This window comes from Varanus komodoensis, unplaced genomic scaffold (genome assembly GCF_004798865.1).
Source record: "Varanus komodoensis strain SLA01 unplaced genomic scaffold, ASM479886v1 scaffold1, whole genome shotgun sequence".
Classification (NCBI taxonomy): Eukaryota; Metazoa; Chordata; class Lepidosauria; order Squamata; family Varanidae; genus Varanus; species Varanus komodoensis.
The window spans coordinates 84,422,268-84,446,025 of NW_025335268.1; the positions used below are offsets into that span (position 1 = coordinate 84,422,268).

The 23,758-nt window shown below is 39.9% G+C and overlaps 1 protein-coding gene across 1 annotated transcript in view; it reads left to right on the plus strand.

The window, feature by feature from the left end:
• The first annotated feature begins 2,968 nt into the window (after positions 1-2,968).
• CYFIP1 (cytoplasmic FMR1 interacting protein 1) overlaps positions 2,969-23,758 on the plus strand; it is a 57,133-nt gene continuing 36,343 nt past the window's right edge. Inside the window, exons 1-14 of the mRNA XM_044433160.1 lie at positions 2,969-3,309; positions 11,747-11,873; positions 12,003-12,092; positions 13,219-13,296; positions 13,876-13,977; positions 14,311-14,492; positions 16,363-16,459; positions 16,659-16,787; positions 18,096-18,200; positions 18,696-18,787; positions 20,647-20,764; positions 21,969-22,091; positions 23,330-23,455; positions 23,573-23,739. Coding sequence (XP_044289095.1) covers positions 11,757-11,873; positions 12,003-12,092; positions 13,219-13,296; positions 13,876-13,977; positions 14,311-14,492; positions 16,363-16,459; positions 16,659-16,787; positions 18,096-18,200; positions 18,696-18,787; positions 20,647-20,764; positions 21,969-22,091; positions 23,330-23,455; positions 23,573-23,739 — 1,526 coding nt within the window. The 5' untranslated portion in view covers positions 2,969-3,309; positions 11,747-11,756. The remainder of the gene's footprint in view (positions 3,310-11,746; positions 11,874-12,002; positions 12,093-13,218; positions 13,297-13,875; positions 13,978-14,310; positions 14,493-16,362; positions 16,460-16,658; positions 16,788-18,095; positions 18,201-18,695; positions 18,788-20,646; positions 20,765-21,968; positions 22,092-23,329; positions 23,456-23,572; positions 23,740-23,758) is intronic.

Consider the following 23,758-nt stretch of genomic DNA (forward strand, 5'->3'; position numbering starts at 1 on the left):
CCTGGTGTTCTGCTTCTTGCTATATTTGAGAATGGGAATCTGTCTATTCTAATAAGCACCAGTGCTAACATTCGTAAACATTTGCTTAATTTACATACAAAATGCTATTATATTGAGAACTGGATGGCTTGCAAAAGTCTTTGGCCTTCTTTAGCAGGAGGAGGAAACAGGTAATCCTGCCTTCTTTAAAGACTTCCAGTGCAACTTGTCTGCTACATTGAAGGTCAACTTGTCTGCTTCCAAAGGCCAACTTAGCCACTACCTAAAGCAGAGATAAGAATAAGATTAGCTCAAAAGATTTAAACTTATGAGATGAGGCTATGTTACAAGAAACTTTCCCAAACACAGCTGGAACCCAAGTCTTGTAGGGCTTTCAAATCTAAAACCACTATTTTTCACTGGTTTTCATCAGTTTGCTGGAAGCAAATAGCCTTTACCAGCTGCTTCATAATTTGAAATATGAAAGAAACTTTTCCCTTCTCATATTCTGGAGAGGAGAAACAAATAGTACTAAAACAGTTTTTCTTTGGTGGGGGAGACCAAACTGCTTGAAATTACCAGTAATATAAAATTCTCCTGACTAGCACTGATCTTATGTACGGGATCCACAGACTGTATCTCAAGTACAGAAAGCATTTTAAATGGACCTTATAAAGGGCTATCCTTTGATTTAAATTGATCTATTGTGAGTTCTCATATAACTGGTTCCAAATGTCTATTTTATTGCAGTATTTCTCACCTGCTCTGTGTTGACAGATCTCAGGGTGGGCTACAATTAATAAAACAATTTTATGTCATAAGCATCGTCAGTCCAGAATCAACTTAAACATAACCCAAGCAAATCAATCTGAACTAAGTTGCAGAAATTAAATCCCCAAAGTTTGGGTAAATAGCCAAACCCTGACATTGTGTCAGAATGAAACTAACCTTTGTACTCGTCAGGCTTCCAGAAGGAGAGCAGTTCATAGTGCATTGCATTCCCCTCTTTGGTATTACCACAAACCATACAGTTATTAGTGGTGAGATGCAGAGGAAAGATCCCTAAACTGATCATCATCATGGCCTCTGTGTGTAGAGATATGCTTCCTCGGATATCAAGGACCCAAGCCATTCTAAGTGTCACTTGACACATTGCATTCACACCAGAAACTCCTTAGCAGTCAGTACAGTTTCTTTAGAGCCAGTGTCAAGGTTTCCATATGATGTTTCTGTCAGTAACTTAGCTATTGCATTCTGTATTAGCTGCAGCTTCCATGCCCCAAAGGGCAGCTTATGAGTATAAAGCAGCAATCTGGATGTGAAGTTATTGCTCATGAATTACTGTTGCCAGCTACCCTGTCCAGGAATATTTGTAGCTGGAGGCAGTGGAAGCAGGCCAGAAACACTGCAGATCACTTACTTGTTTATTTAAAACATTTCTATGCCGCCCCCATTGCAACAAAGCCTTGGAGCGGCTCTCAAAGAATACATAAAAACATAAATAATAATAATTAAAAAAAAAAACCTCCAGTGACAAAGATGAATCTATGGGAACTTCCAGACTATATACCTTTCAGAGGGACTGCAACCATACCTTGGGAATGTGATTTAATTCATAGACCAAGACACAAAACTTGCCTTGACAGAATTCAGTTTCATTTTAATGGCCATCATCCAGCCCATTCCAGCATCGAGTACCTGCACAGCCATACCTGACTCAAATGATAGGGAGAGAGAGCTGGGTATCAGCATAATAATGGCATCAACACCAAATGACCTTGCTAATCCACCTAGTGGTTTTGTACAGATGTTCGACAGCATGGAGCACTGAACTTTGGAGCACACAACAGATTAATAGTCATGGAGCTGAACAACTGCTATCCTTCCACTGCTGCAGCTTCAATATGTTTTTCCGCCAGACACTTAACAAATTAATCCCTGCAAGTGTCTGAGGACTCTATTCCTATTTCACACCTAGGATGCTTCCAGACACAAGGGCATAACAGATGCATTGTGCAACTGTTCCCTCTTTTTCTCCTTAATGGTGCTTCTGCATTAAAGGTGGAAGAGACCAAAAGAATATGCAGGCAGGTCGCAAGTAGAAGGCACTTATACTTTAAACTTCCAAGAATGGAGCAGGGTAATAGCTTCATAAAAGACTTGTTTGGAAGCATCTCAATTTGCCCAAGCCTGTTTTTCAGTAATGCTATGTGACTCAAATGTGGTATGAAGGAACAAATTCTAAAGGAAGTTGTTTGCTATGACTGAAGATCTATAGTCACCTGATTGAGCATAATTGCTTATCTGCAGTTCTAACACCAAATTCTAAAGAAAGAATTGACTTGCATAGTTTTTTTTTGAAAATATTGAGCCTATTTCAGAATTTAAAACTATTTTAAAGTTTGTTGTATAGGGTATTTATTACTATAAACTGGCCTTTGAGAAATATGACCTAAAAGATAGGATATAAATATATTCAATAAAAAGTCAGTTCCTTGAAGTTTATGAATGTGATTATTGCTTTTTAAAAGGCAATTTTTACCCTCATCTAACGCATACATACCAACCTTTCCCAGTTGCTGGAACTCTTAGGTTACCAAAACATTAATATAAAGAGAACAGACCACTACTTCCTCGACAACCTCGTTCTAAGATTTCCTCATGCTGGCGCACAGTTATAGAAAGATATGCAATATATGAAACAGGCAGACTTCTGCATCGATCACCCTGGAGTCCTTCTGTGTTAGCTACTGGAGAGAGAACCAGGGATTCGTGCTCCAAACCAGTTAAGGCACAGCGAGGGAGTAGCGCTGTGCCTACAGAACGTAACTTTGTTGTGGGATGAGCCGAGATGTTGAGTCTCTCCGCTCCTTTACGCCACACACTGTTGTGTGTAGATGGGAGGCAAGAGCGCCGTCTCAGGAGGAGGAGCCGGACGTTCCTTGGCAAGGCCGGCCGCCTTCGAGAGGGAAGGACGACGCTTTGGGACGGGGCCAGGGAGGAGCTGGAGCGGGAGGAAGGGTGTTTCCTGGCACTGCGTCCTCGTTTGAGTGACTCAGGCAGGAAACTCCCATCTCCGCGCGGCCCTGGGAAAGGGAAAAGCGGCCCCGGCGAGGCCAACTCGTCAAAGCACCACCTTCTCGCCTTTGCGCCGCGGGGGTGCAGTGAGGGAGTTGCGGCTCGGGGGCTAGTTGCAGCCGTGGCTGGCCGAAAGGGAAGCAAAGCCGCGGGCCTCTCTCCGGGAAGGCGGGTGAGAAAAACTTTCCTGTCCGTGTGGCGCCGCCCCTCCTCCTCTCTCTAGTTGCCCTCGGAGGAAGCCTGACTCCTTCGGTAAGCAGCTTTTTCCTTTCTGCAAACAGCGCCGGGGTCGGAGGCATGCAGGCGGCAAATCCCACTGTGGGGCCTAAATGGGGAGGACAACGAAGCTTACATGAATTCGGGCGGGCCTCGCTTGCTTCGAGCTAAACTTCCTTGAAGTTCGGAAGACTAACAAAATCCAGGCTCGCCCATTCCGACGAGCCCTGCCTGCTTATTTAGCACTAAGAGCACCTTTGCTGGGGGCTGAGGAGGAGGCTGGAGGGTCACGTCTTCCTTCCTCAGGTGTAACTCTTCGAGAGGTTGTTTCAGTCCCAATAAGCGTGTTAGCCGCTGGATGTTAGGACAGCCTTGTGAGGAAGGGCATATTACGAGTGGAAGAGCATGTCTGCACGCAGGGAAAGAGTTAAGGAAACAACGTGTGTGGAAACTTTTTGTAATGTTGCCTCTTGCTGAGGTTTGCAACGCAAGACAAAAATACAATTCTATGCCTCTTTGGACATAAAAGAAAGCCCTACAACTCCCAGCATGCCCCAACAGTAAATGCCTGGCTGAGGGCACGCTGGGAGTTGAAGTGCCTGTTTCCTTTTTAAGGAAAAGCCTGCATAAAATTGCACCTTGACTTAGTATGTTATTAGCCCGCCAGAATCAGTGCCCTGCACTGTATATCCAAGATTATATGTTTTATACCTCTGTTTATAAGAAATACTTTGTAATTAAGTCCAGAGAGTTTTCAAGCCTACTACTCGTATTTTGTTATTTGTAATATCTTGCCTTATAAAGAGATCAAAATGGTCTTATTTTATTATGCTAAAATGAATTTTGAAAAGTTACAACATAGTGTGGCTTTCACAAATTGCAAAATCTGTGTATTTCCCTTTACGGGACACATACATTTCACTGCTCTAATACTACTGTTTGACAAAATTGGAAAGTGTGCTGTTAGATGTTACATAATTAAAATGATAAGTTGATTTAGGCTGTCTGAATCTCAGGAATAAATATAAGCATTCAGACATAACTGGATTGTGAGCAGGTCATTGGTTGGATTTTAGGGCAGTGCACATATTTTAGCTACAGCATTCATGTAACTATGACACAAAATAATTATATAGTTAATATTCTTTTCATGGATCAGCCCTTAATTAACTTTTGTAAGGGTTTTCTGTATTTGTAGTACTGAGACTCTCAGATTTTACATGTGGTCATTAGGGAGTTGAAATGGAAAACGCCTTAAATCTTAACACCTGCACACAAACAACAACTTTAATATCCCTAGTTAATGTTTTGCATTTTATTTTAACTGACCAGTTAAGAGCCAAAGAACATCAGTTCAGTAGCACTTAACATATGTGCACTCTAGGATGCATAGGATATTTTTTCTTTATGAAGCTTATTGTCCATCATTCATGAAATGTAGAAAACTGAAGAAGCAAACATATTAAAACAGTTTAAAATGCTTTAGTTGAATGCTAAGAAAATGAATGCTTTTGCAACATAAGCTCTGTCTTGAGGAAAGAGTCTTATAGGCACAATTCTATGCATGTCTTACAGACTGGGGAAAGCTGCGAGTTGTTGGAAGACTTCTGTCTAAATATATACATATATTTATGTATGCATAGGATCATGTCCTAAAGGTGTAACACTGTGTAACTAATAATTGAACATAAATTGGATGAAAAGTTGCTGGAACAATCCTTCTGATCAGCAATTCCGCATTTTTAAACCTAGAAAGTTGTTACTGAGGAAAGCTAGAGCAAGATGTAACATGCGTTAGACCAGGAGTCTCAAACTTGCGGCCCGCAGGCCAATTGCGGCCTGTGGAATGATATTTTGTGGCCCCCACTTGATATCAAAGTTTAGTGATAGTGCGGCCCGCGTTTTTCTCACACACACCTGCGTGAGTTGTTACCCTGGGCGCAATGTTCCCTCTAAGCTGCGCGCCGGGATGGGCGGGGCCCGGGGGAGGGGCCCTGTGGCCTTCAAAGTGCCAGCGGCGCCCGGGCCGGCCTCCGGATGAGCGGCCCACCACCACCACGGTGGTGGAATACTTGATGCGGCCCAGCCTCACCCTGACTCTACTTCCAGCGGCCCCCAGGTAAGGTGAGTTTGAGTCCCCTGAGTTAGACTCTCAAGGACTGAAGATCCAAAACTGCCCAAATTCCAGGACACTAGGTATTTGTGGTCAGTTTTTAAGAAAATTGAGACGATATAAAAGAGATTGAACCCCCCCCCCCAGCTTCCTGGTGGTTGTTATGGGTGATCCTGAGGGCCACACCTCATTTGAGGGGGGCAGCAGTGGTAAAAGGTGGTCTGGCATGCTCTAGTTTCCCATCCTTCAAGATAATGCAGCATGTGAATGCATGTGAACAGAGACCATCTCCTAGCAGTAACTGTTAGGAATACCTCTGCTTTCCTATGCTGTTTTGATTTAATGTGTGGTATGCCAGGAAGTGTTAATGCTAAGGTCTGGATCTATTGAAATCACTAGTCTGTGCCTTTGAGACTGTTCCCTCTTCTGTGGCACATTTAGCCTGTTCCTCATCTACATTCTGATATGGTACAGCCCAGATTTAAGTTTACTAACTAGGCCTATGGCGATTGCCTATCACAGCAAAATGAGATAGAGAAGGAGTTGGATTTGTCCTAAGGGGGTACCTACAAAGGGAAGGGCCTTGTTGGTTATAGCACCTTGATTACAGAATCAGCTACCCAAATAGTTGCACCTGGAGCCTACGTTTTATTCTTTTAGGCACCAAGTAAAAACCTTTTATTTACTGAGCAATAATTAATTTTTATCTTCTTTGTTTATACTGTATTTTATTGGATTTTATCACTGCTGTACATCGGGACTAATTTGGGTGTGGTTGTTGTAGGTCCATTGCTTCTATTTTATTGAAATTTTCATTACCACTGCTCTATGTAAAATGTCAACAAATGTGTGGTGAATGTGGTACAGGTGGTGGATAGTTAAAATAATATAGAAACAAAAAGTTTGTTAGTGTGGATTTAACCATGTCATTCATTTGTGTATGCTGTACTCTTTTGGAATTAATTACTCACAAGTGGCTATGTGGTTTTTCTACCACTACTGTGTTCAGTTGAGAGCGTGATAGGAAGATAGTCCCTCAGGAAGAAGGACCCTTTCCTGTGTTTCCTTTGCATTCTGTATTTGTCACTTTTTTCATTTTTTTCTCTGCTTAAATTTTGTCTCTGTAGTATGTGAATTTATTCATTTTTCCCGTAGTTAGGTCAGGATTTTCTGAGCAGAAGTAAAAGAGAGGAAGTCATGCACATGGAGTATCTATTCTTGCATTTCTTTGTTTGAGCACATAAGTGCCTTGTGAAACTTGCATGAGTAAAGGGAAACCATGTCCAGACATCCTCTTCCTCTATGTGAACATTTATGTGCACAGTTTGGCTAAATAAGAATATAACTTGTACAAGATGAATGTCTGTTTGTGGAATTGCATAAATGGCATTTGTGCTTCTGCCTTTAAGTTCTCTGACAGCAAGTTGGAGCCTTTGCTGCTGTGCATTGTTAATTTTACTGAAGTATGTGGAGGAGAATTTCTTGTTTTATTGTGCCCATAATTTGTTTCCATTATGTGGGAGAGAATACATGAGAATTTGTGTGTGCATATGAATTTTGTGATGTGAGCACTTCCTCCTAGAAATAAATGCTTGCTGGAATATAACAAATCATGTTGTGGTTCTCTGTTGAGATGCACTTTTATTTATTCAAACAGAGTTGCCTGTCTTTTCTATCTGAAAAACGCCTAGGGTTGCTTACAGCAATAAAAGGCTATAATTAGGATTTATATGAAACACAGCCAAAAGACCTCAGTAACAAATTTAAAATCAAGCTCCCCAAATCTGTTACCTACTACCTACCTCAAAAGCTCTGTAGAACAATCATTTTTCTGCCTGCTGAAAGATGAGCAGTGTTAGAGCCAGGCAGTTGGAACTCTGGAAGACATGCCAAATCATAATTGTGTAGACTTCTGGAAAAAAGAGTAATGTCCTTTGTTGTTCCTTTCAGCAGCCCCCTGCATTTCTGTACTGGGTGTGCAGGAAGGCGTATTGGCTCTTTGCATCTCGCATAGAGGTCAAACAGGCTTGCAGAGTGAGGAAAGGAGTACCCCATTAGTTTGCTTCAGAAGCCAGCTGCATTTTTATACTGGTTGTGGTAAACACAAAACTCCCTCCATATGCCCAGCAGAGCAACTGAGCCACTCACATTTCTGAGCATTACCCTCAGGTGCAGTTTGTATTATTCCTGAGCACAGTTTGTTTCTGGGTCCACTAACCAAGGCCGTGAGAACCATCTCTTCCCATATGAACCAACCTGGTAAACATCAGTGGCTCTGCTGTTTGGCCCCTTGCTGTCTGAACAACAGAGAGAGGGTCTTTCACTTGTGCTGCTGAGGTTATCAAATACCATCCTTTTAAATAAGTCCACAAAAGTTACTAGCCTTCCAAAAGTTTTACTAGCCTGCTTTTTATTCATAAAATTGCTTCACTCCTTTTCTACCACACCCTCTTCTGAATAAAATGCAGTTTAGTATCTTGATAAATATATCCTTGAATGTTAAGGATGTGGCATAGAATTGTAACTTAAGAACAGGCACAGTTACCTAATGTCAGTATAATTTGTTGTAGTAAGAAGGATCCTTTTGTAAACTACTTAAAATACTGTATAATCCTGGAACACAGAAAAGGGCTAGCAGTCTGATAAATTTGCTGATTTTTTCCTTTTTGAATTATGGCATTTGTGCTGATGGCTTCTTTTTCTTTTGTTTTTCTTTTGGTCAGATCCCTTGGGTCAGTTGAAGTTAAAATTAGGAAGTATAAGAAGTATATGGACCTCTTAAACTGCAAAAAGTTCATTTCCCCTCCCTGAACAAATCTGTATGTGAAGCATTCTGCTGAAATGCTTTTTATTTATTTAAAAATTTAGTTCACAGTGAGAGACTAATTCCATTTTGGAATTACCATTTCCATTTTGAACAATAAGTTTTGTTAAGTGATTGAATATTAATATAAGCAGATTTGGTCCTATTGAAGTCTGTAGGGTTCTACTAGTATAGTAGGATGTTTGAGGGGCTTTGCTACAGATATGGCATCATTGTGTATCTTGGAGTTTTCCATCCTTACCTGAAAAAGTAAAGGCCAGGCTAGTGTCAGAACGTCAACTGGAGACCTACGTTATAAATATGCCTATTGAGTTTTGCTGTAATAGCTCAAGTTCTGAGGGCAATATTGGGTGTATTTGCACATCATGCCAGGGCACTCTGACAATAAGCCATAGTAGGTTGACTGTTGGCTAAACAACTGGCAGAGAATTGGGCTCACTGTAGGTTGTTGAAACCTCTCCCTCCTCCCCCTTCTTCCAGGGGAAAATGCAAGAGAAGTGTACCCCCATCCGTTCTGCAGTTTTGAGCTGTTTTTCTCACTGCAGCTTCTCCCTTTTTCTTCCCCTGCCCCCAATGACATTTTGAAAGCTGGTCCTCATTTTGAGAGGAGCTGAAAGTCCCTTCAAAGTAGCTTTGTGACACCAGCTTTTGGAACCTTTTTGTTGCAAGAATGTGCATTAAAAAGTGCTACTCTTAAACTACTATGAAACTTAGCAGTTATGCAAGTGTAAGGATTTGGAGCTTTCTTGGACCACATCTTGGGGGAACCTGCTGCCTGGCTACAGCAGGTTCCACATCTAACATTGCCTGAAAGCTGTTCCAGCATGTTTTTTTCTGCTTTGGTATTTCTTGACAGCTGTTAAAAGGTGAGTTGTGAAGAGAAGTCAGAGGTGTGAGTGAAAAAGGAATGATGTGATTTACATTCCTCTTCCTAACCCCCACGGCCAGTAGACTATATGCTGTTGTGCATTTTCCACTTTCTGTCAAGGTGCTCAGGAAGGTGAAAAAGTATACCCCTATTTTTCTTGAGAAAAATAGTTTTGACAGCTTTGAGAGTCATATGCTGCCATATATCCCGGTCAAAACCCACGGACTGCTCTTTGAAAATCCTCTGGGGAAATGTGTGGGCACATGGGTGGGTGTTGAAGAGACGTTGACCAGGCACGGCTGCCCTTTACAGACACCTGCATGTGAACACCTGAGCAAGTCTCACAACAGTTTTTTAAACAGTTCTAAATTAGTGAGTTAAGGCCTGCTCTGCCTTCTTTGTAGGGTGGCAGTAACATGCAGAAGTGAATCAGAGTTCCATCAATGTACGTATGGGGTGATGAAAGGATGCTGCAGAGGTTAAAGGAGTATAGGAATTCTGATGCTAACTTTGCCTATTCAAAAACAATAAAAACAGAAGAAACCATCAATATTACTAAAACAAAGAAAATTCTATCTGGTCTAGTCTTCTTCTCTTCAAAGCCTGTATTCAGACATAAAACAAAGCTAAGCCTTACTCTTACTGTATGACATGCTCTCTTACCTTGGGTCCTGGGTTCAGATAGTCAAGTGGCTACCATGCATGCATGATTTCCATCCAGGGATGGAACTGGCGTGTCCTGCAGAGAGGAGTTTCCTGAGGGAGCACATGTGGGCATCTGCCTAGGAAAGTTTCTTGGCTCGCTGTAGGGAATATTTTCATCCTGCCTCTGTGGTGGTGGATAGGGGACGGTGATTCGCTGCTGCTGCCAAGATTCCAGAGCTTCAGGTGGACATTAGGAAGGCTGTGTGCAGGCAGAGAAGAGGGGGTGGAGCAGCTAATGACAGCGTAGCCGCAAGCCACCTCTGCAGTTGCTAGGCTGACATGTATAGTAAAGAGTGTAGGCTGGAGTGTCTGCTGCAGCTGTGGCCACTCTTGCCACAAAACTTGCTTGTGGAAATGTGCAAACCGGCATGGAAGCATGGAAACTGGGTTCAGATGTAAAAATAAGCCACGGTGGAATGGTACAGCAAACTGCTATTTCTCTTCATGGTTCCGGCAATGTTGCTGGGTTTACATGAAACAACAAGCCTTGACATAGTTTCCACCATGACTCCTGGTTGCATGTGAACCTGCCCAGTGCCAGGCGCTCATTTCCATAAAAAGAGCTGAGGGGAAAAGCAGTGGAGGGTTGAACCAAGAATCAATGAAAAAACATGAAATTGAACCCGTCTCATTTTCTGAATGATTGCTTTCAGTTTGTTTCTATTTCTTTGCTTTCTCCATCATACTTTTAGCATGGAATTCTAAGGCATTGAAGGTTTGCCCAGAATGAAACAAGCTTCTTTACTATTCACACGGCAGTTTATTTCTTGATAGATTGTAAATATTCCCAAACATTGACCAGTTTCTTTCTTATGCTGTAAAAAATGGAAAAATCCGAAGTAGGTGGGAAGTAAGGCTGTGTTGTGCAAAAGCTTGATTTTGATAAGTTTGTCAAAATCCCAGACTGCATGTCTGGAGCAAATCTCTGAAGGTGGTTATACATTCTGTAAAATTTGAAAGTACCTTTGCCATATTAAGTCCTAAATGTGCTGCTTGGTTTTGAAATTCAGTCAAATGCAGTAGCAGTGCTATAATCACTCAAATTTCTGTTTATTCTTGGATTTTTAGCAGCATGAATTGGATAGCAGCACAATTTTTCAGGTTGCTTAATAAAGTCTTTTACTTTACTTTCTCTTGTAAGTGGATATACAGTTAGATTTTCAAAAATTGTTGTTGTTTTGGCTGGTCAGTAAGGAATTTGTGATGAATACTCTGTCTGATTTGGCTGCAGTGATTGCTGAAGAAATTAACTTTAGAATTTTCTGGGAATTTGCAGCTGAACCCTGAACCCTCATCAAGTACAAGTGGTACTTAAACTTCTGGGTTCTTTAAAATTTTCAGCTATTATTGTTTCTGGAAAAGTTCTTGTGGGGTTTGTGTTGTGTTGTTTTGTTTTTAGTAAGCTTGCAAAGGAGATCAGTACTATACTCTGAAGTTTAGAGCTGAGCTTCACTGTCAATATTTTATTCTTTGTAGTATTTTCTTCCAACTGCTTCTTGAAGTCTGTAGGCACAATATGACAGCTTTTAAATGCTTTATACTTCAAGAGGCTGCGACCTGGAGCTAGATTTTAGCACCAAGAACTGGGACTGCGGTGATTCTTTCAACTAGATGCTTTTTGAGGAAGGGTTTTCAATTTTTTTAATGTGATGCACTGTTATAACACTTTTTTGTCATCTTTGTTTGGTAAATGTTTTTTCAAAATATTTCCTACCTGTGGTGACTAGTAAGCTAAAACTCCCCAGGATGTGGTTTGTTTCATATCTCAGAATCTCTTTACCAACACAATGGGTTGAAACACTATCATGTTTAATGTTCTCTTTCACACATGAGCAGAGGGATTGGACCCAAATATCCCCTTCGAAAATGCTGCGCATAAATTGTTCCTCTGTCATAGGTCACCTCTGCTTGCTATGGGTGTTACTCTTTGTTTTCTTTTTAAAAACTTCTGCTTATTTTTCAGTAAACTCAAAATGACTGCTCAAGTCACCCTGGAGGACGCTTTGTCCAATGTAGATCTCTTGGAAGAATTACCACTGCCAGATCAGCAACCATGTATTGAGCCCCCTCCGTCATCTTTACTTTATCAGGTACGACATATGTAAAAGGAAGCACTTATTAATGTGTTTATCACTTTAATAAACTTTGAATTACCACTGTTTTAATATTTTTTTCTTCAAGAATGTTAATCATTTGGGGATATTTTTCCTTTCATGCAGCCAAACTTCAACACCAATTTTGAAGATAGGAATGCATTTGTCACAGGCATTGCAAGATACATTGAACAAGCAACTGTTCATTCTAGTATGGTAAATATTTGTTTATTTTTATTTGCTTGTTTTCTTTTTTTTAACAGCAACAATATAAAAATAGGTGGCAAGGAACAGGTAATGTAACAAATAATTGGGTTCCTGTGTCAGTACTTGAGTACAGTAAAGGCAATTAAGAAACTATTGTGTTTATTTTAACCAAAAGGATTCATTTTATGTAGTTTGGAAGTTATATATGATTTATTAAGGATGTAATTATATTAATTTTTCAGTCATAGCTGCTTTTCATATGCCCTGGGAATTTTCTGTTTTATTACATGTTCCATAGTAAAGGCCTTGGGACTCACTTTTTCACTGGCTTGTTTATTTAATTTAATAAACCACAGTTTAGTATTATTTCCAGTCTTTTACTCTAGGAATGATTTTTGCCTAGGGTACAAGAGGTTACAGGTTCAAAACCCAGGTAGGTTCTGCCTGAGGAGATAGGGCAGTTCAATGATAAAAGGTCTGGTTTGCATGCTGGAACAGTCTAACAGTATTCTATCACTATCACCTTCAGTTAAAAAAAGCATCAGGTCTCTGGCTCAGATCCTGAATAGTCATGGTTAGTCAAAGGAGGCAGTATTGGGTTTAGGTGGTCATGTGGTTTGAGCTGATAGCAGACAGCTTCCAATGACTGGTCTGTTCTTTGATTCTGCTCAACACAGGTGTTTAGCGCTGGACACATACCATTCCAGCCTCCTGGGAACCTTGGTGTTCTTCCCTTTGTTTTGTATGCAGCTGACTAACTGTTGAAGCTGTAATCATTTTCCTTAAAACTAAAAAATCTGGCTGTAACACTTAGATGTTTAGCAATTCAACTTGAAGTCCTGCACTGAACAGGTGGTTGGACCTGATGGCCTTCTGGACCCTTCCTTTGATTCTAGGAAGAACTAAGGTTGATTTCTTTGTTCATATGGTTAGGATTGGAATAATATTTGAAGTAATTTTAGTCAGTGTTGTGGCACAAGGCTTTGGGTTGAGTGCCTTCTGAAATTGTTAAGTTGGACAATGTTGGTAATTCTTGTCTTACGTATCTTTTTGCTATTGCTAGCTTTGGTAATCTTTTATGTATAATTATATATTTGCTTTTTTGTCTAAATACTAGCATTTGTTTTTATTATAGAATGAAATGTTGGAAGAAGGCCAAGAATATGCTGTCATGTTATATACATGGAGAAGCTGCTCAAGAGCCATCCCTCAGGTAAAATCATTTTGCTTTCTTACAGTTGCATAAATGACCTTTTATGCACACATAATTATCAAACTTTCTTCTGCTTCTCCGGCCTGACAGATGAAAAGGGGAACATACACATTGTGTAATGTGTTGAGAGTGTCTTTTACTATAAAAAGCAAGAAAGACAAGCTCAGTCCTTTGTCCTACAGTGATATCATGTGGGAATCTTTACAAATGAAAACATGTAAAGACATGCTTAGTAACTTCTAGTAGCCTACAAACAATAGCTTGGAAATAGCTGTACTGGATGAGATCTGTACTTCTGCATATCACATATATGTATAATCCTTAGTGTTTGAGGAGAGGAATAAGTTCTTGCTTGCTGACCTCAATTGTGGTGATCAGTGGGACAGTGAGCATGAGTAAGCCTTCCACTGAGTCAAATGTTTCTGAGATCTGTTTTTAAAAATATCTAAAATGCTGTATTATGTGGCTTAACGTAATTTGGAAAAGTTACATTCTATGTGGAAATGTTGTAACTAGGGGAAGCAGATAGGTGTGAATGTCTATATAAATTGTTGATTTCCTTCCCACCCCTCTTTTCAGGTGAAATGCAATGAGCAGCCAAACAGAGTGGAAATTTATGAAAAAACTGTGGAAGTTCTAGAGCCAGAAGTCACAAAGCTAATGAATTTTATGTATTTTCAGGTAAAGGGGTGCTAGTTACTAGTCCAATTGTTTTGCTTTTTTCCTGTTGGTCTCCTAGTTACTAGTCCAATTGTTTTGCTTTTTTCCTGTTGGTCTCCATGATTGCTCATTCTTGTTGTTTTCTTCTTGTTTCATCTCTTTTTTTTCTGTGATAGCTATGTGGAGCATTTTAAGTGGATAACTTATGCAAAAATCTTTGTGCATAGCCAAACAGAGAAAAATCTGATCAGTATAAGCTGTGGATATGGCCCAGCTCTGTTGAAGTAAGATGAGATGTAGCTTATACTCTTGTATGTATTTTTTTTAAAAACGTCAATTTATTTTTATCAACAGAGAAACGCAATTGAAAGATTCTGTGGGGAGGTGAAGAGATTGTGTCATGCAGAAAGGAGGAAGGACTTTGTCTCTGAAGCTTATCTGATTACTCTTGGAAAATTTATCAACATGTTTGCTGTTTTAGATGAGCTGAAAAATATGAAGTGCAGTGTGAAGAATGATCATTCAGCCTATAAGCGGTGAGGTGTTCGAAAAGGGAACAACATCTTCCACAGTGGGTTTTATACTGTTGTGCTGAATTGTACCAACTAATGCAGTGTTCTTCTGTCATGACTGCTGTTTTGGCATTGTGGATCTTCAATTCAATCATGTTCTGTGTCTGGAATAGGTATGTGTAAGGAATCCAGTGGTGGGGGAGGGAGGGGTGAAAATCCTTTGGATTTTCATGATTTACCCCTGAATTCCTGTTCATTAGCTCTGTTCTGTAACTGACTTGCTGTGATGCTGGTCGAAGCAACTGGTAGAATGTGGCTTGATTCCTGAGGGCCACTGCACAGTTGGCTAGTATCTGTGGAGCCTCAGGAGATTGAATGGATTTCTACCCGCAAATGGATTCCCCACACTTCCCTACTGACAACATGCTGTTGTGTGCACCTATTTTAATAATTTTATGAATGCATGTAAGGTGCCTTTTTATATGCTGAAAGCATACAATGTTTGCAATTTTAAAACCTAATATGTTTAATATGGGCATTCTGCAGAGAGTTCAAGATTGAGTCTTTAACAGTTCACTCATATGGGTAATAGGTGAATGTTTGTTTTCTTTCTCTTAGGATATGAACAAACTGGCCACAAGATGGCACTAGACGTTCGCTGCGTTCACACACACACACATTTTCTGTATATAGAAAACACTTGTATTCCCACCTCTCAGATTAGATATCAAACAATTTTCATTATTTCCTAGAAATATTTTAACATTGCATTTTTATTACCATATGCTTCTATGAACATTTTTACAGAAGCATTCCAGTGTTACACTGGAGATTACATTGGTTCAGCCTTATCTTTATTAAAACTAGGGTAAGCCTCTGAAGAATTTCAGTGCCAGTACCCCAGCCTGGACCATGTAAATGCAGTGCTACTTCTGGAATGTGTTTAAGTTTCAGCCCACATCGTGTAAATCTAGCATAGTGGGGAAAGCTGCCATGTCTTAAGTAGCCGTACTAACATTAAATAAAATTAAGTACTGAGTTCATTATAGCCAAATGTACTGAAAGTGTTTGGGCTGTCGTTTTTGCCAGAAAAAAAGTCCAAGTGTGGTCTGTGCATACTTCCATATTGTGTGCCTTATGTTGCAACCTTATACACAATTAGTCACTGTATATACTGGGACTTGCTTATGAGGATGGGGGCAAGATAAGGTTTTTAAAAGCTTTAGGCAATGAAAGGCTGCTCCTCTGAGGTAACATATGTAAAATGCTCCCTGAGAGAAATATGCCAGGTGGTTGATTATAATGTTAATTTTGATGAATTGTCTCATTAATTTCTCATTGTTTCATTTTAGAAAATCTATCTTTGCAGGAAAATCAACTGCCTAGTATCTAAGTGGGCTATTCCTTTTGGAGATCTAGCACCACCTTAAGGGTGGTGGAGGAAGAAACCGAGAACATAGTTTTCTAAGAGTTCAGCTCTTTTACCTGGCAGCTGAAAATGACAAGCACTTGTACATGGTTGCATAAGGATTGAAATGTTGTTAAAAATTGGGAGTCTAGATCTGATCCATTGTGAATATGTAAGAAGGTCTTGGAGATACCTCTCTTCTTTTGTCTGCTTGGCATTGGCTTCTCATGTTCTGCAGTGAAATGCTTCCAAAACTACAATATTGCCTAGGTTTTGTGCCAGTGTGTGGATTTCACATTCATCAGTGATGAATTAAAATATAGCAACTAGTCTTTACTCATGCAGCTGACTTTGAGGTGTTGTCAGCACACAACAAACGTGGATGTAAATCTGGCAGAAGTCAGTGGAAATGCTAGAGTGGTGTTGCAATGGGGACACACTATTATTCTTGGAGGATTAACTTTTTTCCTTCCATTTTCTTAAAAGGGCTGCCCAATTTTTGCGTAAAATGGCTGATCCTCAGTCAATCCAAGAATCCCAGAATCTCTCCATGTTTCTGGCCAACCACAACAAGATTACGCAAGTATGTTTTAAAATATACCATACTGCAATATGAAAATTGTTCCTTAACATTTTATACAGAACTTAGCATTTATGTGGTTAATAATAATATAAAACTGAGTAATTTATGTGTGTCCTGGGTATTATATGAGTACTACAGCTGCATCTTGATTTTTTTTATTTATAGCCATATATAATTTTAAATGGGTCTTTTTTTCTAGTCTTTACAGCAACAACTTGAGGTGATTCCTGGCTATGAAGAGCTGCTTGCTGATATTGTGAATTTATGCGTAGATTATTATGAAAACAAGATGTATCTAACACCTAATGAAAAGCACATGCTTCTAAAAGTAAGATATGGTTCCAGAAGGCATTTCAAGATCATGGGTGGTGTGTGGGTAGAGATCAGGCTGGTGAACAATGCAAATATCCTTAAAATGTTAAATATCATTGCCAAGTGATGCAGGATAATTAACATACGTTTGAAGTATTTGCAGCCTCGCTTTTATATTTTCCCCTTTCTTCCACACAAATGGAGGACATAGTCTTTATGAGGAGAAAACACCAAGTTAGAATTAGTACAGTTTTGTACTATTTTGTCATACTGGGTAAAGGAGATGCAGAAGCAAATCTGCCAGTTGCAATGTTCAGTGGAACTAATTTGCTCAGTATCAATTCATTATGTTGGAATTTACTTAAAAGAATGTGACAATACTTTAAAAAAAGTTGAAAAGAGCAGTATATTTATGCCTGGAAAATCTTCAGCAGTATGTCTCCTTAAAAATAGAAATTATAGACTTTACAGAAAATCAGTTTAACAGTTTTAGAATCTGAATTCCTTAAAGAATTTGAGGTATTTATCCTTCAAATGCTTACAGATCTATGTTCTGTTACCTAGAATGTTCTTAAGGATCCCATATCATATTGTGTTTATTCTTCCTATAGATCTGTTTCACTGCCTCTTGGGATACTAGGGAATATTTTACAAATCTAGCTGTCTGTCTTTATGGCCAGTTGTGCAGCACAGTCTTTTCCAGTGCTAAGAATATAAATAGTACAAACAGTTTTGGGTGCTTGCAGGTAGTCCTGACTTGAAGCACTGAGTTGGTCAGAGAAAGTTGGCTTCTTCCTTTTTTAAAGAAACAAAAACTCAGGATTGATTAGGCATTTTCATGCACATAAAAAGAGTGCAGCTAATGGTAGGTAGACAAGGAAAATACAGATTGTGATAAATATGTAGTCTGTGTTATGAGCTACCTATTTTGAATGGGTTTTTTAAGTTGAAGGACACTTGCAGGGCTTTGTAACTTTCAATTTATTAAAAAAATCACTTGTAAATCAATCCTTAGTTTATGGATTGCTCCATTATCCTGAGAAGAGTGGATGCAGGAAACTTACTTCCATCTTTGGTCAGAAAGAATATTTATGAGAACTTTGGAACAAAGAACTTTCACATGAGTTTGCCTTTTTCTGCCTCCCTCCCAACTTTCTTTTGGTTCCTGCATTGTTTAGATTGTAAACCCAGGGAACAGGGGTTGTCATATTGTCATGAACTTTGCATGCCAATGTCAAATCTGTTTTTGGTTGAAGAGTGGGTTAAAATGATTTAAATAAACATGACTTGCCTGCAATATTTCTTTGTTTTGTTCTTTCTTCAGGTAATGGGCTTTGGCTTGTACCTCATGGATGGTAATGTCAGTAACATCTATAAGCTGGATGCCAAGAAAAGGATAAATCTGACAAAGATAGATAAGTTTTTTAAGGTTGGTTAAGAAAGTTGCTTTCCTTTAAAATGATTGGTTATGTATAATTTATATACAGCTTACATTGCATTAGACTACACTACACAAACAAAGCATTGAGTTTTAAAGTGTCCATTTGGTACCAAGGTGGAGAAAGTACCAAAATTCTTGGGTAGCCGATAAAAATGTTGTAGGATATTTAGGTGACTAGACATCCATGATGTTCCCAACCCTAATTGTACTCTGAAGGTAGTTTTCCACGTACCCTGATTAATTTCATGTTGCAAGTCCATTCAAGTAGCAGCTTTCTGTGGCTGGTTTTGTCCTGGTTTTTTAGCCAGAACCACCCATAGGAAGTGCTGCCAACAAGAGGTGGGGTGACTGTTCTGAGGATATCACATTTTTCTTGACAAGTCCCAAATAAAGTTGTCCTGGGTGGCATGCAATTTGTGTAAGACTTGACTACTACTACTACTACTACTACTTATTATTATTATTATTTTGGCTTGAATACAGCAACTGCAAGTGGTTCCACTTTTTGGCGACATGCAGATTGAACTGGCGAGATATGTTAAGACCAGTGCTCACTATGAGGAGAATAAATCTAGGTAAGACCAAAAAGACAGGCTGGCATGCTTCTTTGAGGGCATCAGAACTGCCCTAAATCATTGCATGTTTCTAGTTCACGAGAAAACAAAGTGTTGTGTACTAGGGGGCTTTCTTCCCTCCACACATTCAAGGCCACAGACCATTCTTTTGCAAAAAGCTCTTCATTTATCAAAGTATGCCCAGTAAACTCAGTCACCACAGAACGTATCTCTGAGCATGCAGAGTGGTTTGTTGAACCCAGCTGAACCCATTCTTCTGGAAACCCTCCTTTTGAGTATGTCTGTGTCTGATCCCTTTGGGAGGGCCCTTTTGGAAGTGAGCATGCCTTTTCTTGTTATGCCATCCTCTAGGTCAGTGATGGCGAACCTTTCAGAGATTGAGTGCCCAAACCGCAACCCCAGACCCACTTATTTATAGCAAAGCGCCAACACTGCAATGAAACCTGACTATTGAGGTTTTTGTTTAGAAAAAACAACTCATACATTAACATCTTTTCTCCTAAAAGAAAAACACAATAACAGAGCTTTCAATGATACAAACAGCTTTTTATTGAAAGGTAAAAGTTTGTATTTGGCATGCTTTTGCACAATTAATGTGATCTTTGCTGTTGTATGCATGCTGGTTCCACTGACCACCAGCTTTTGGCCTGCTCTGAAAAAGGCATCTGAATCCATTTCCTACCTTGTGGGGGCTTTTGCTGAAATCACAGCCTGTCCAAGCAAATATAAATATCCTTGCTCTTGTTTTCATAAATTCTTCACAAACAACTAAATATGATGCTGCAGATTCAAAAATGCCAGGGGGACAGCACAACATTAAATTCTAGTCTCTTAATTAGAACATCTTTTTGCTAAATCTTAGATATTAAATTTCAATTTTTCATAAGAAAACCCAAAGCTAAAATCTTGTGTTAATAAAAACAAATGTGTTAAAACTCAAAGCCAGTCCAAGCAATATATCCTTGGCAGCGCACTGACTGGCCATGCGAAAGCTCGGACAAGTCGCAGCTAATGAGTCGTGACTTGTGACATCATCACCTGGCGCTGCTACTCCTTTCCAAGCATGTGCATGGCCCCTGTGTGCGCTGTTATTTGATGCTCGGCTGCTGGGACAGAGAGGGCTCTGCATGCCCGCTGTGGCACACATGCTATAGGTTCGCCACCACTGCTGTAGGTGGTTAGCCCTCCTCTCCCAATGCCACCTCATAGGGTCAAGAGTCATACCAGCTTTGTCTGACCCTGAGAGCTTCCCTCCCACGTCCCCACCCCACAACTGTACATATTGATTATTCTCAGAGCCTGCCCGAACACTTGGGGGGGATGGCCTTGAGATAAGCATCTCAGCTTAGTCTTTTATCTTTTTTGTCTTCTTGTGGTTCACCACTCCATTATCTACCTAGATATGGTGTAAAATACAAATATTGTAAATAAATATATAAATCCACATCTAGATTACCCCCTTCCCTTACTTCTCTATTATACTTTATCCTGCTTGTTCAAGAATCTTCCATCCCAGTTATATTTTGGGTCAGCACTCACTTAGCTTCTGCAACTTTGAAGCATCTCTTGCTCCCAAATGATTCCCTGGGCCCACATCACATACTGAATTTCCAAGATGTTATGGAAGAAAGATGAGCAGTAAGTACAAGGCTGCTAGGTTTAGCTAGCATTACCTGCATAGTATTCTATTTTAGCCTAACCAAAAACAAACAGATCAACTATTCCTCGTACAAATAAGTTTTGTGTCATATTACTGTCAAACTGATTGGACCAGTGGTTGAAAAATGGTGAGTTTTCTGGTTTTTTCCCTGTTGTAATTTCATGTTTTATTCTGTTTGCTCATCTTCCTTCTATCACAGATGGACATGCACTTCTTCCAGCAGTAGTCCCCAGTACAACATCTGTGAACAGATGATCCAGATAAGAGATGACCACATGCGCTTTATTTCGGAACTGGCTCGTTACAGCAATAGTGAGGTGTGTGGGGTAATGCAGGGAGTCTAGTCTCTGGATTATGGCAGACTTTATGTGCAGGTAGTCTTTTATAATAGAAGGTTAAACTTAAATATGCCTCAGTTCTTTGTACATAGTAGTTAGTGTTATTCCTATACTGGTTTCAGTAAAACTTTTGTACCGTGATTGGCAAAATAAAATTTATTTCACTTCTGTACTGCCCAGTAGCTGAAGCTTTCTGGGTGGTTCAGAACAATTAATCAAATACAAAAGATACAATAAAAATACAAACACAATAACAGAGCCTGTGGGAATGGGGCTGGAGATAAATATTAAGATAAAAAACATGCAATTAAAAATGCTGTTTCTTAATTTACTGCTGTTTTTGAGTCAGTGCTCTTAAAGTTGTGTATAGGTACAAGTTTGTTCATGTGACTAGTGTAAATATTTCTTTGTCATAAAAAGTACCTTACCAGAATGCTGTGTATTTTGCTGCTAGATCAGCATGAGACCATGCTGTATATATGTGGCTGTCACACCAACATGTTTACATGGAACTTGGGAGTCTGAAAGCAAAATTCTATGCATATTTAGAAAATAAATCTTATGCATATTTCCTATCTAAATGTGCATAGGATTGTGCTTTTAATCCTTTTACAAAGGCTTTCAACCTGATAAACATTCTGTACATACAGCAAGTTGGGTTTGTTCACCTAACGGTGCAATGCTATGCAGGACTATGAAGAACAGGCCAGATTCTGTGCCTCTTATGCTTGCTGGATTTCTTTCCTGTGCTTTTTCCTGGTCAGGAGGGCAGCCAGGGTAAATTTGGCGAATTCTCCAAGAACACGTGCAACTTTTTTGCGCAGAGTACACTTAGTATGCAGTTTCTGAGGTGGGGTACACAAAGCTTGTAATTATTTGTGCCAGATATGCAAAGCACACAAATCATGTGACAGAAGCAGAACTCTGCTTGCACTGCAGGCATTGACAGCATGCACTTAAGCTGACCTCTTGGATTTGCTTGGACTCATTTCCTGCTGGACACCCATGCAAGTGCTTGGCGTGAGCTGAACTTAAAATGGAGAGAGAGTGGGCTCAGTCCAGGGGGGCAAGCTGGGAGTTGAGAACTTTTGTCTTGTAAACATGCATAGGACTTTACCCTAAAACAACTAGTATTTAGTCCTATGCATAATGTATGTTTTTAACAGTCATGCATTCATTACAGGTGGTGACTGGATCTGGCCGTCAAGAAGCTCAGAAGACAGATGCCGAGTATCGAAAACTCTTTGACCTTTCTCTCCAGGGTCTTCAGCTTCTGTCTCAGTGGAGTGCACATGTGATGGAAGTGGTATGTGGGAGGACAGACAGTGCTAAATTCTAAAGATGTAATAGGGAAATGTTTTCCAAGCTTTTATTTTAACAATGTTCCTTAGCTTTTATGTTATTAACAAGCATCCCATATGTTATTTGCAATCTTACTTGAATGGGCTAACAATCATATGCTAAAGAACGCAAGTGTTTTCTCCCCGTATGTAGGCTAGTGTGAGCAGTGCATAACTAAATCTAAATTTGTAGTCAATGAAAGACTTTTCCCACCAGTTAGATTTTTGTTGCCCAGCTTCTTCCTCTTAAGATTCCTAATAGAGTGCAAGAGGAATGATTGCTATTTATATCCACCATTTGGGAAAAAAATGGAATGTATTCCTTGCAGCAAACACTCCATGTATTACAGATATTTCCTTGACGCAGCTGTACCTTGTATGTGATATGCACAATGTTTGTGCGAAGTGAATGACCTTTGTGCATAATAGACGCCATATAGAAGCATTTCTAGAAGAAGCCATATGGTATCCAAATAGGGAAATCTGCCCTAACAGACTCATTCAAAGGGAACACTTTTCGTGACAAGTTATTTTTTTAATAATTTGCATGAATTACTGACAGAGTTGGCACACTTCTTCAGCTGTGAACACATTTGGTAATTTGATGAACTCTTGTGGGCCCACAAAATGGATGGCATGGAAGGCATGGCTAATCACAGAGGCTGTGAACCTATCCAAAACTTCAAGTACAATGCAGGGGTGGGGGTCTGGGCTTTAACCTTCCTGTCCCTTGTCCTAATGCTATCTTTATGCTGCCTCCTGTGGCTTACTAGCCAGAATTGACAGGAGTCTCTTCTTCTTTTCCCCTTTCCTTTTTTTGGTGGATGGATGATCCAGAGAGGAAAGCATCTGCACACCATCTTCATTTCCTGAGAATATCTCTGAACTGCACACGTGGTCCAGAGGTATTAATGGAAAATTTAGGTGACACTGGCTTTAGGCTCCCATTTTGCTTTGAAGCAATCCCTACTGCAGATAGAATATTTTTCCTAAGAGAGAGAGGTAGACTATATTGGTGGATTCCAAAAAAGGTGTTTTGGAGGCACACCGGTGCTCATAGACACCTTCTTGTCTACACATGGCATAATCAATCACCCTCAGTTGCTAGCCCAGGGTTACAGGTATGCATAATCTTACATGCAGGTTTTGTGGCATATGACAAGTCTTACTGTGGTTTCTTAGTTTGAATGTATTCCTTCTACAGTATTCATGGAAACTAGTCCATCCAACTGACAAATATTCTAACAAAGATTGCCCAGACAATGCAGAGGAGTACGAAAGAGCAACACGATACAACTATACTAGTGAAGAGAAATTTGCTCTTGTTGAGGTAAGAGGCAAAAGGTGCCTTCTGCAAAATGCAGGATTTCACCTATTCTTACTGTCTGCTTGGTTCTCTTGTGATTTGTGTTTGGTTTTGCACAAATATATATTTTTCCCAATGCAGGTCATTGCAATGATTAAAGGGTTGCAGGTATTGATGGGCAGGATGGAAAGTGTCTTCAATCATGCCATTCGTCATACCATCTATGCTGCTCTCCAGGACTTTGCCCAGATCACACTTAGAGAACCTTTGAGACAGGCTATCAAGAAGAAGAAGAATGTCATCCAAAGGTGGTGCTTGAAATGTTCT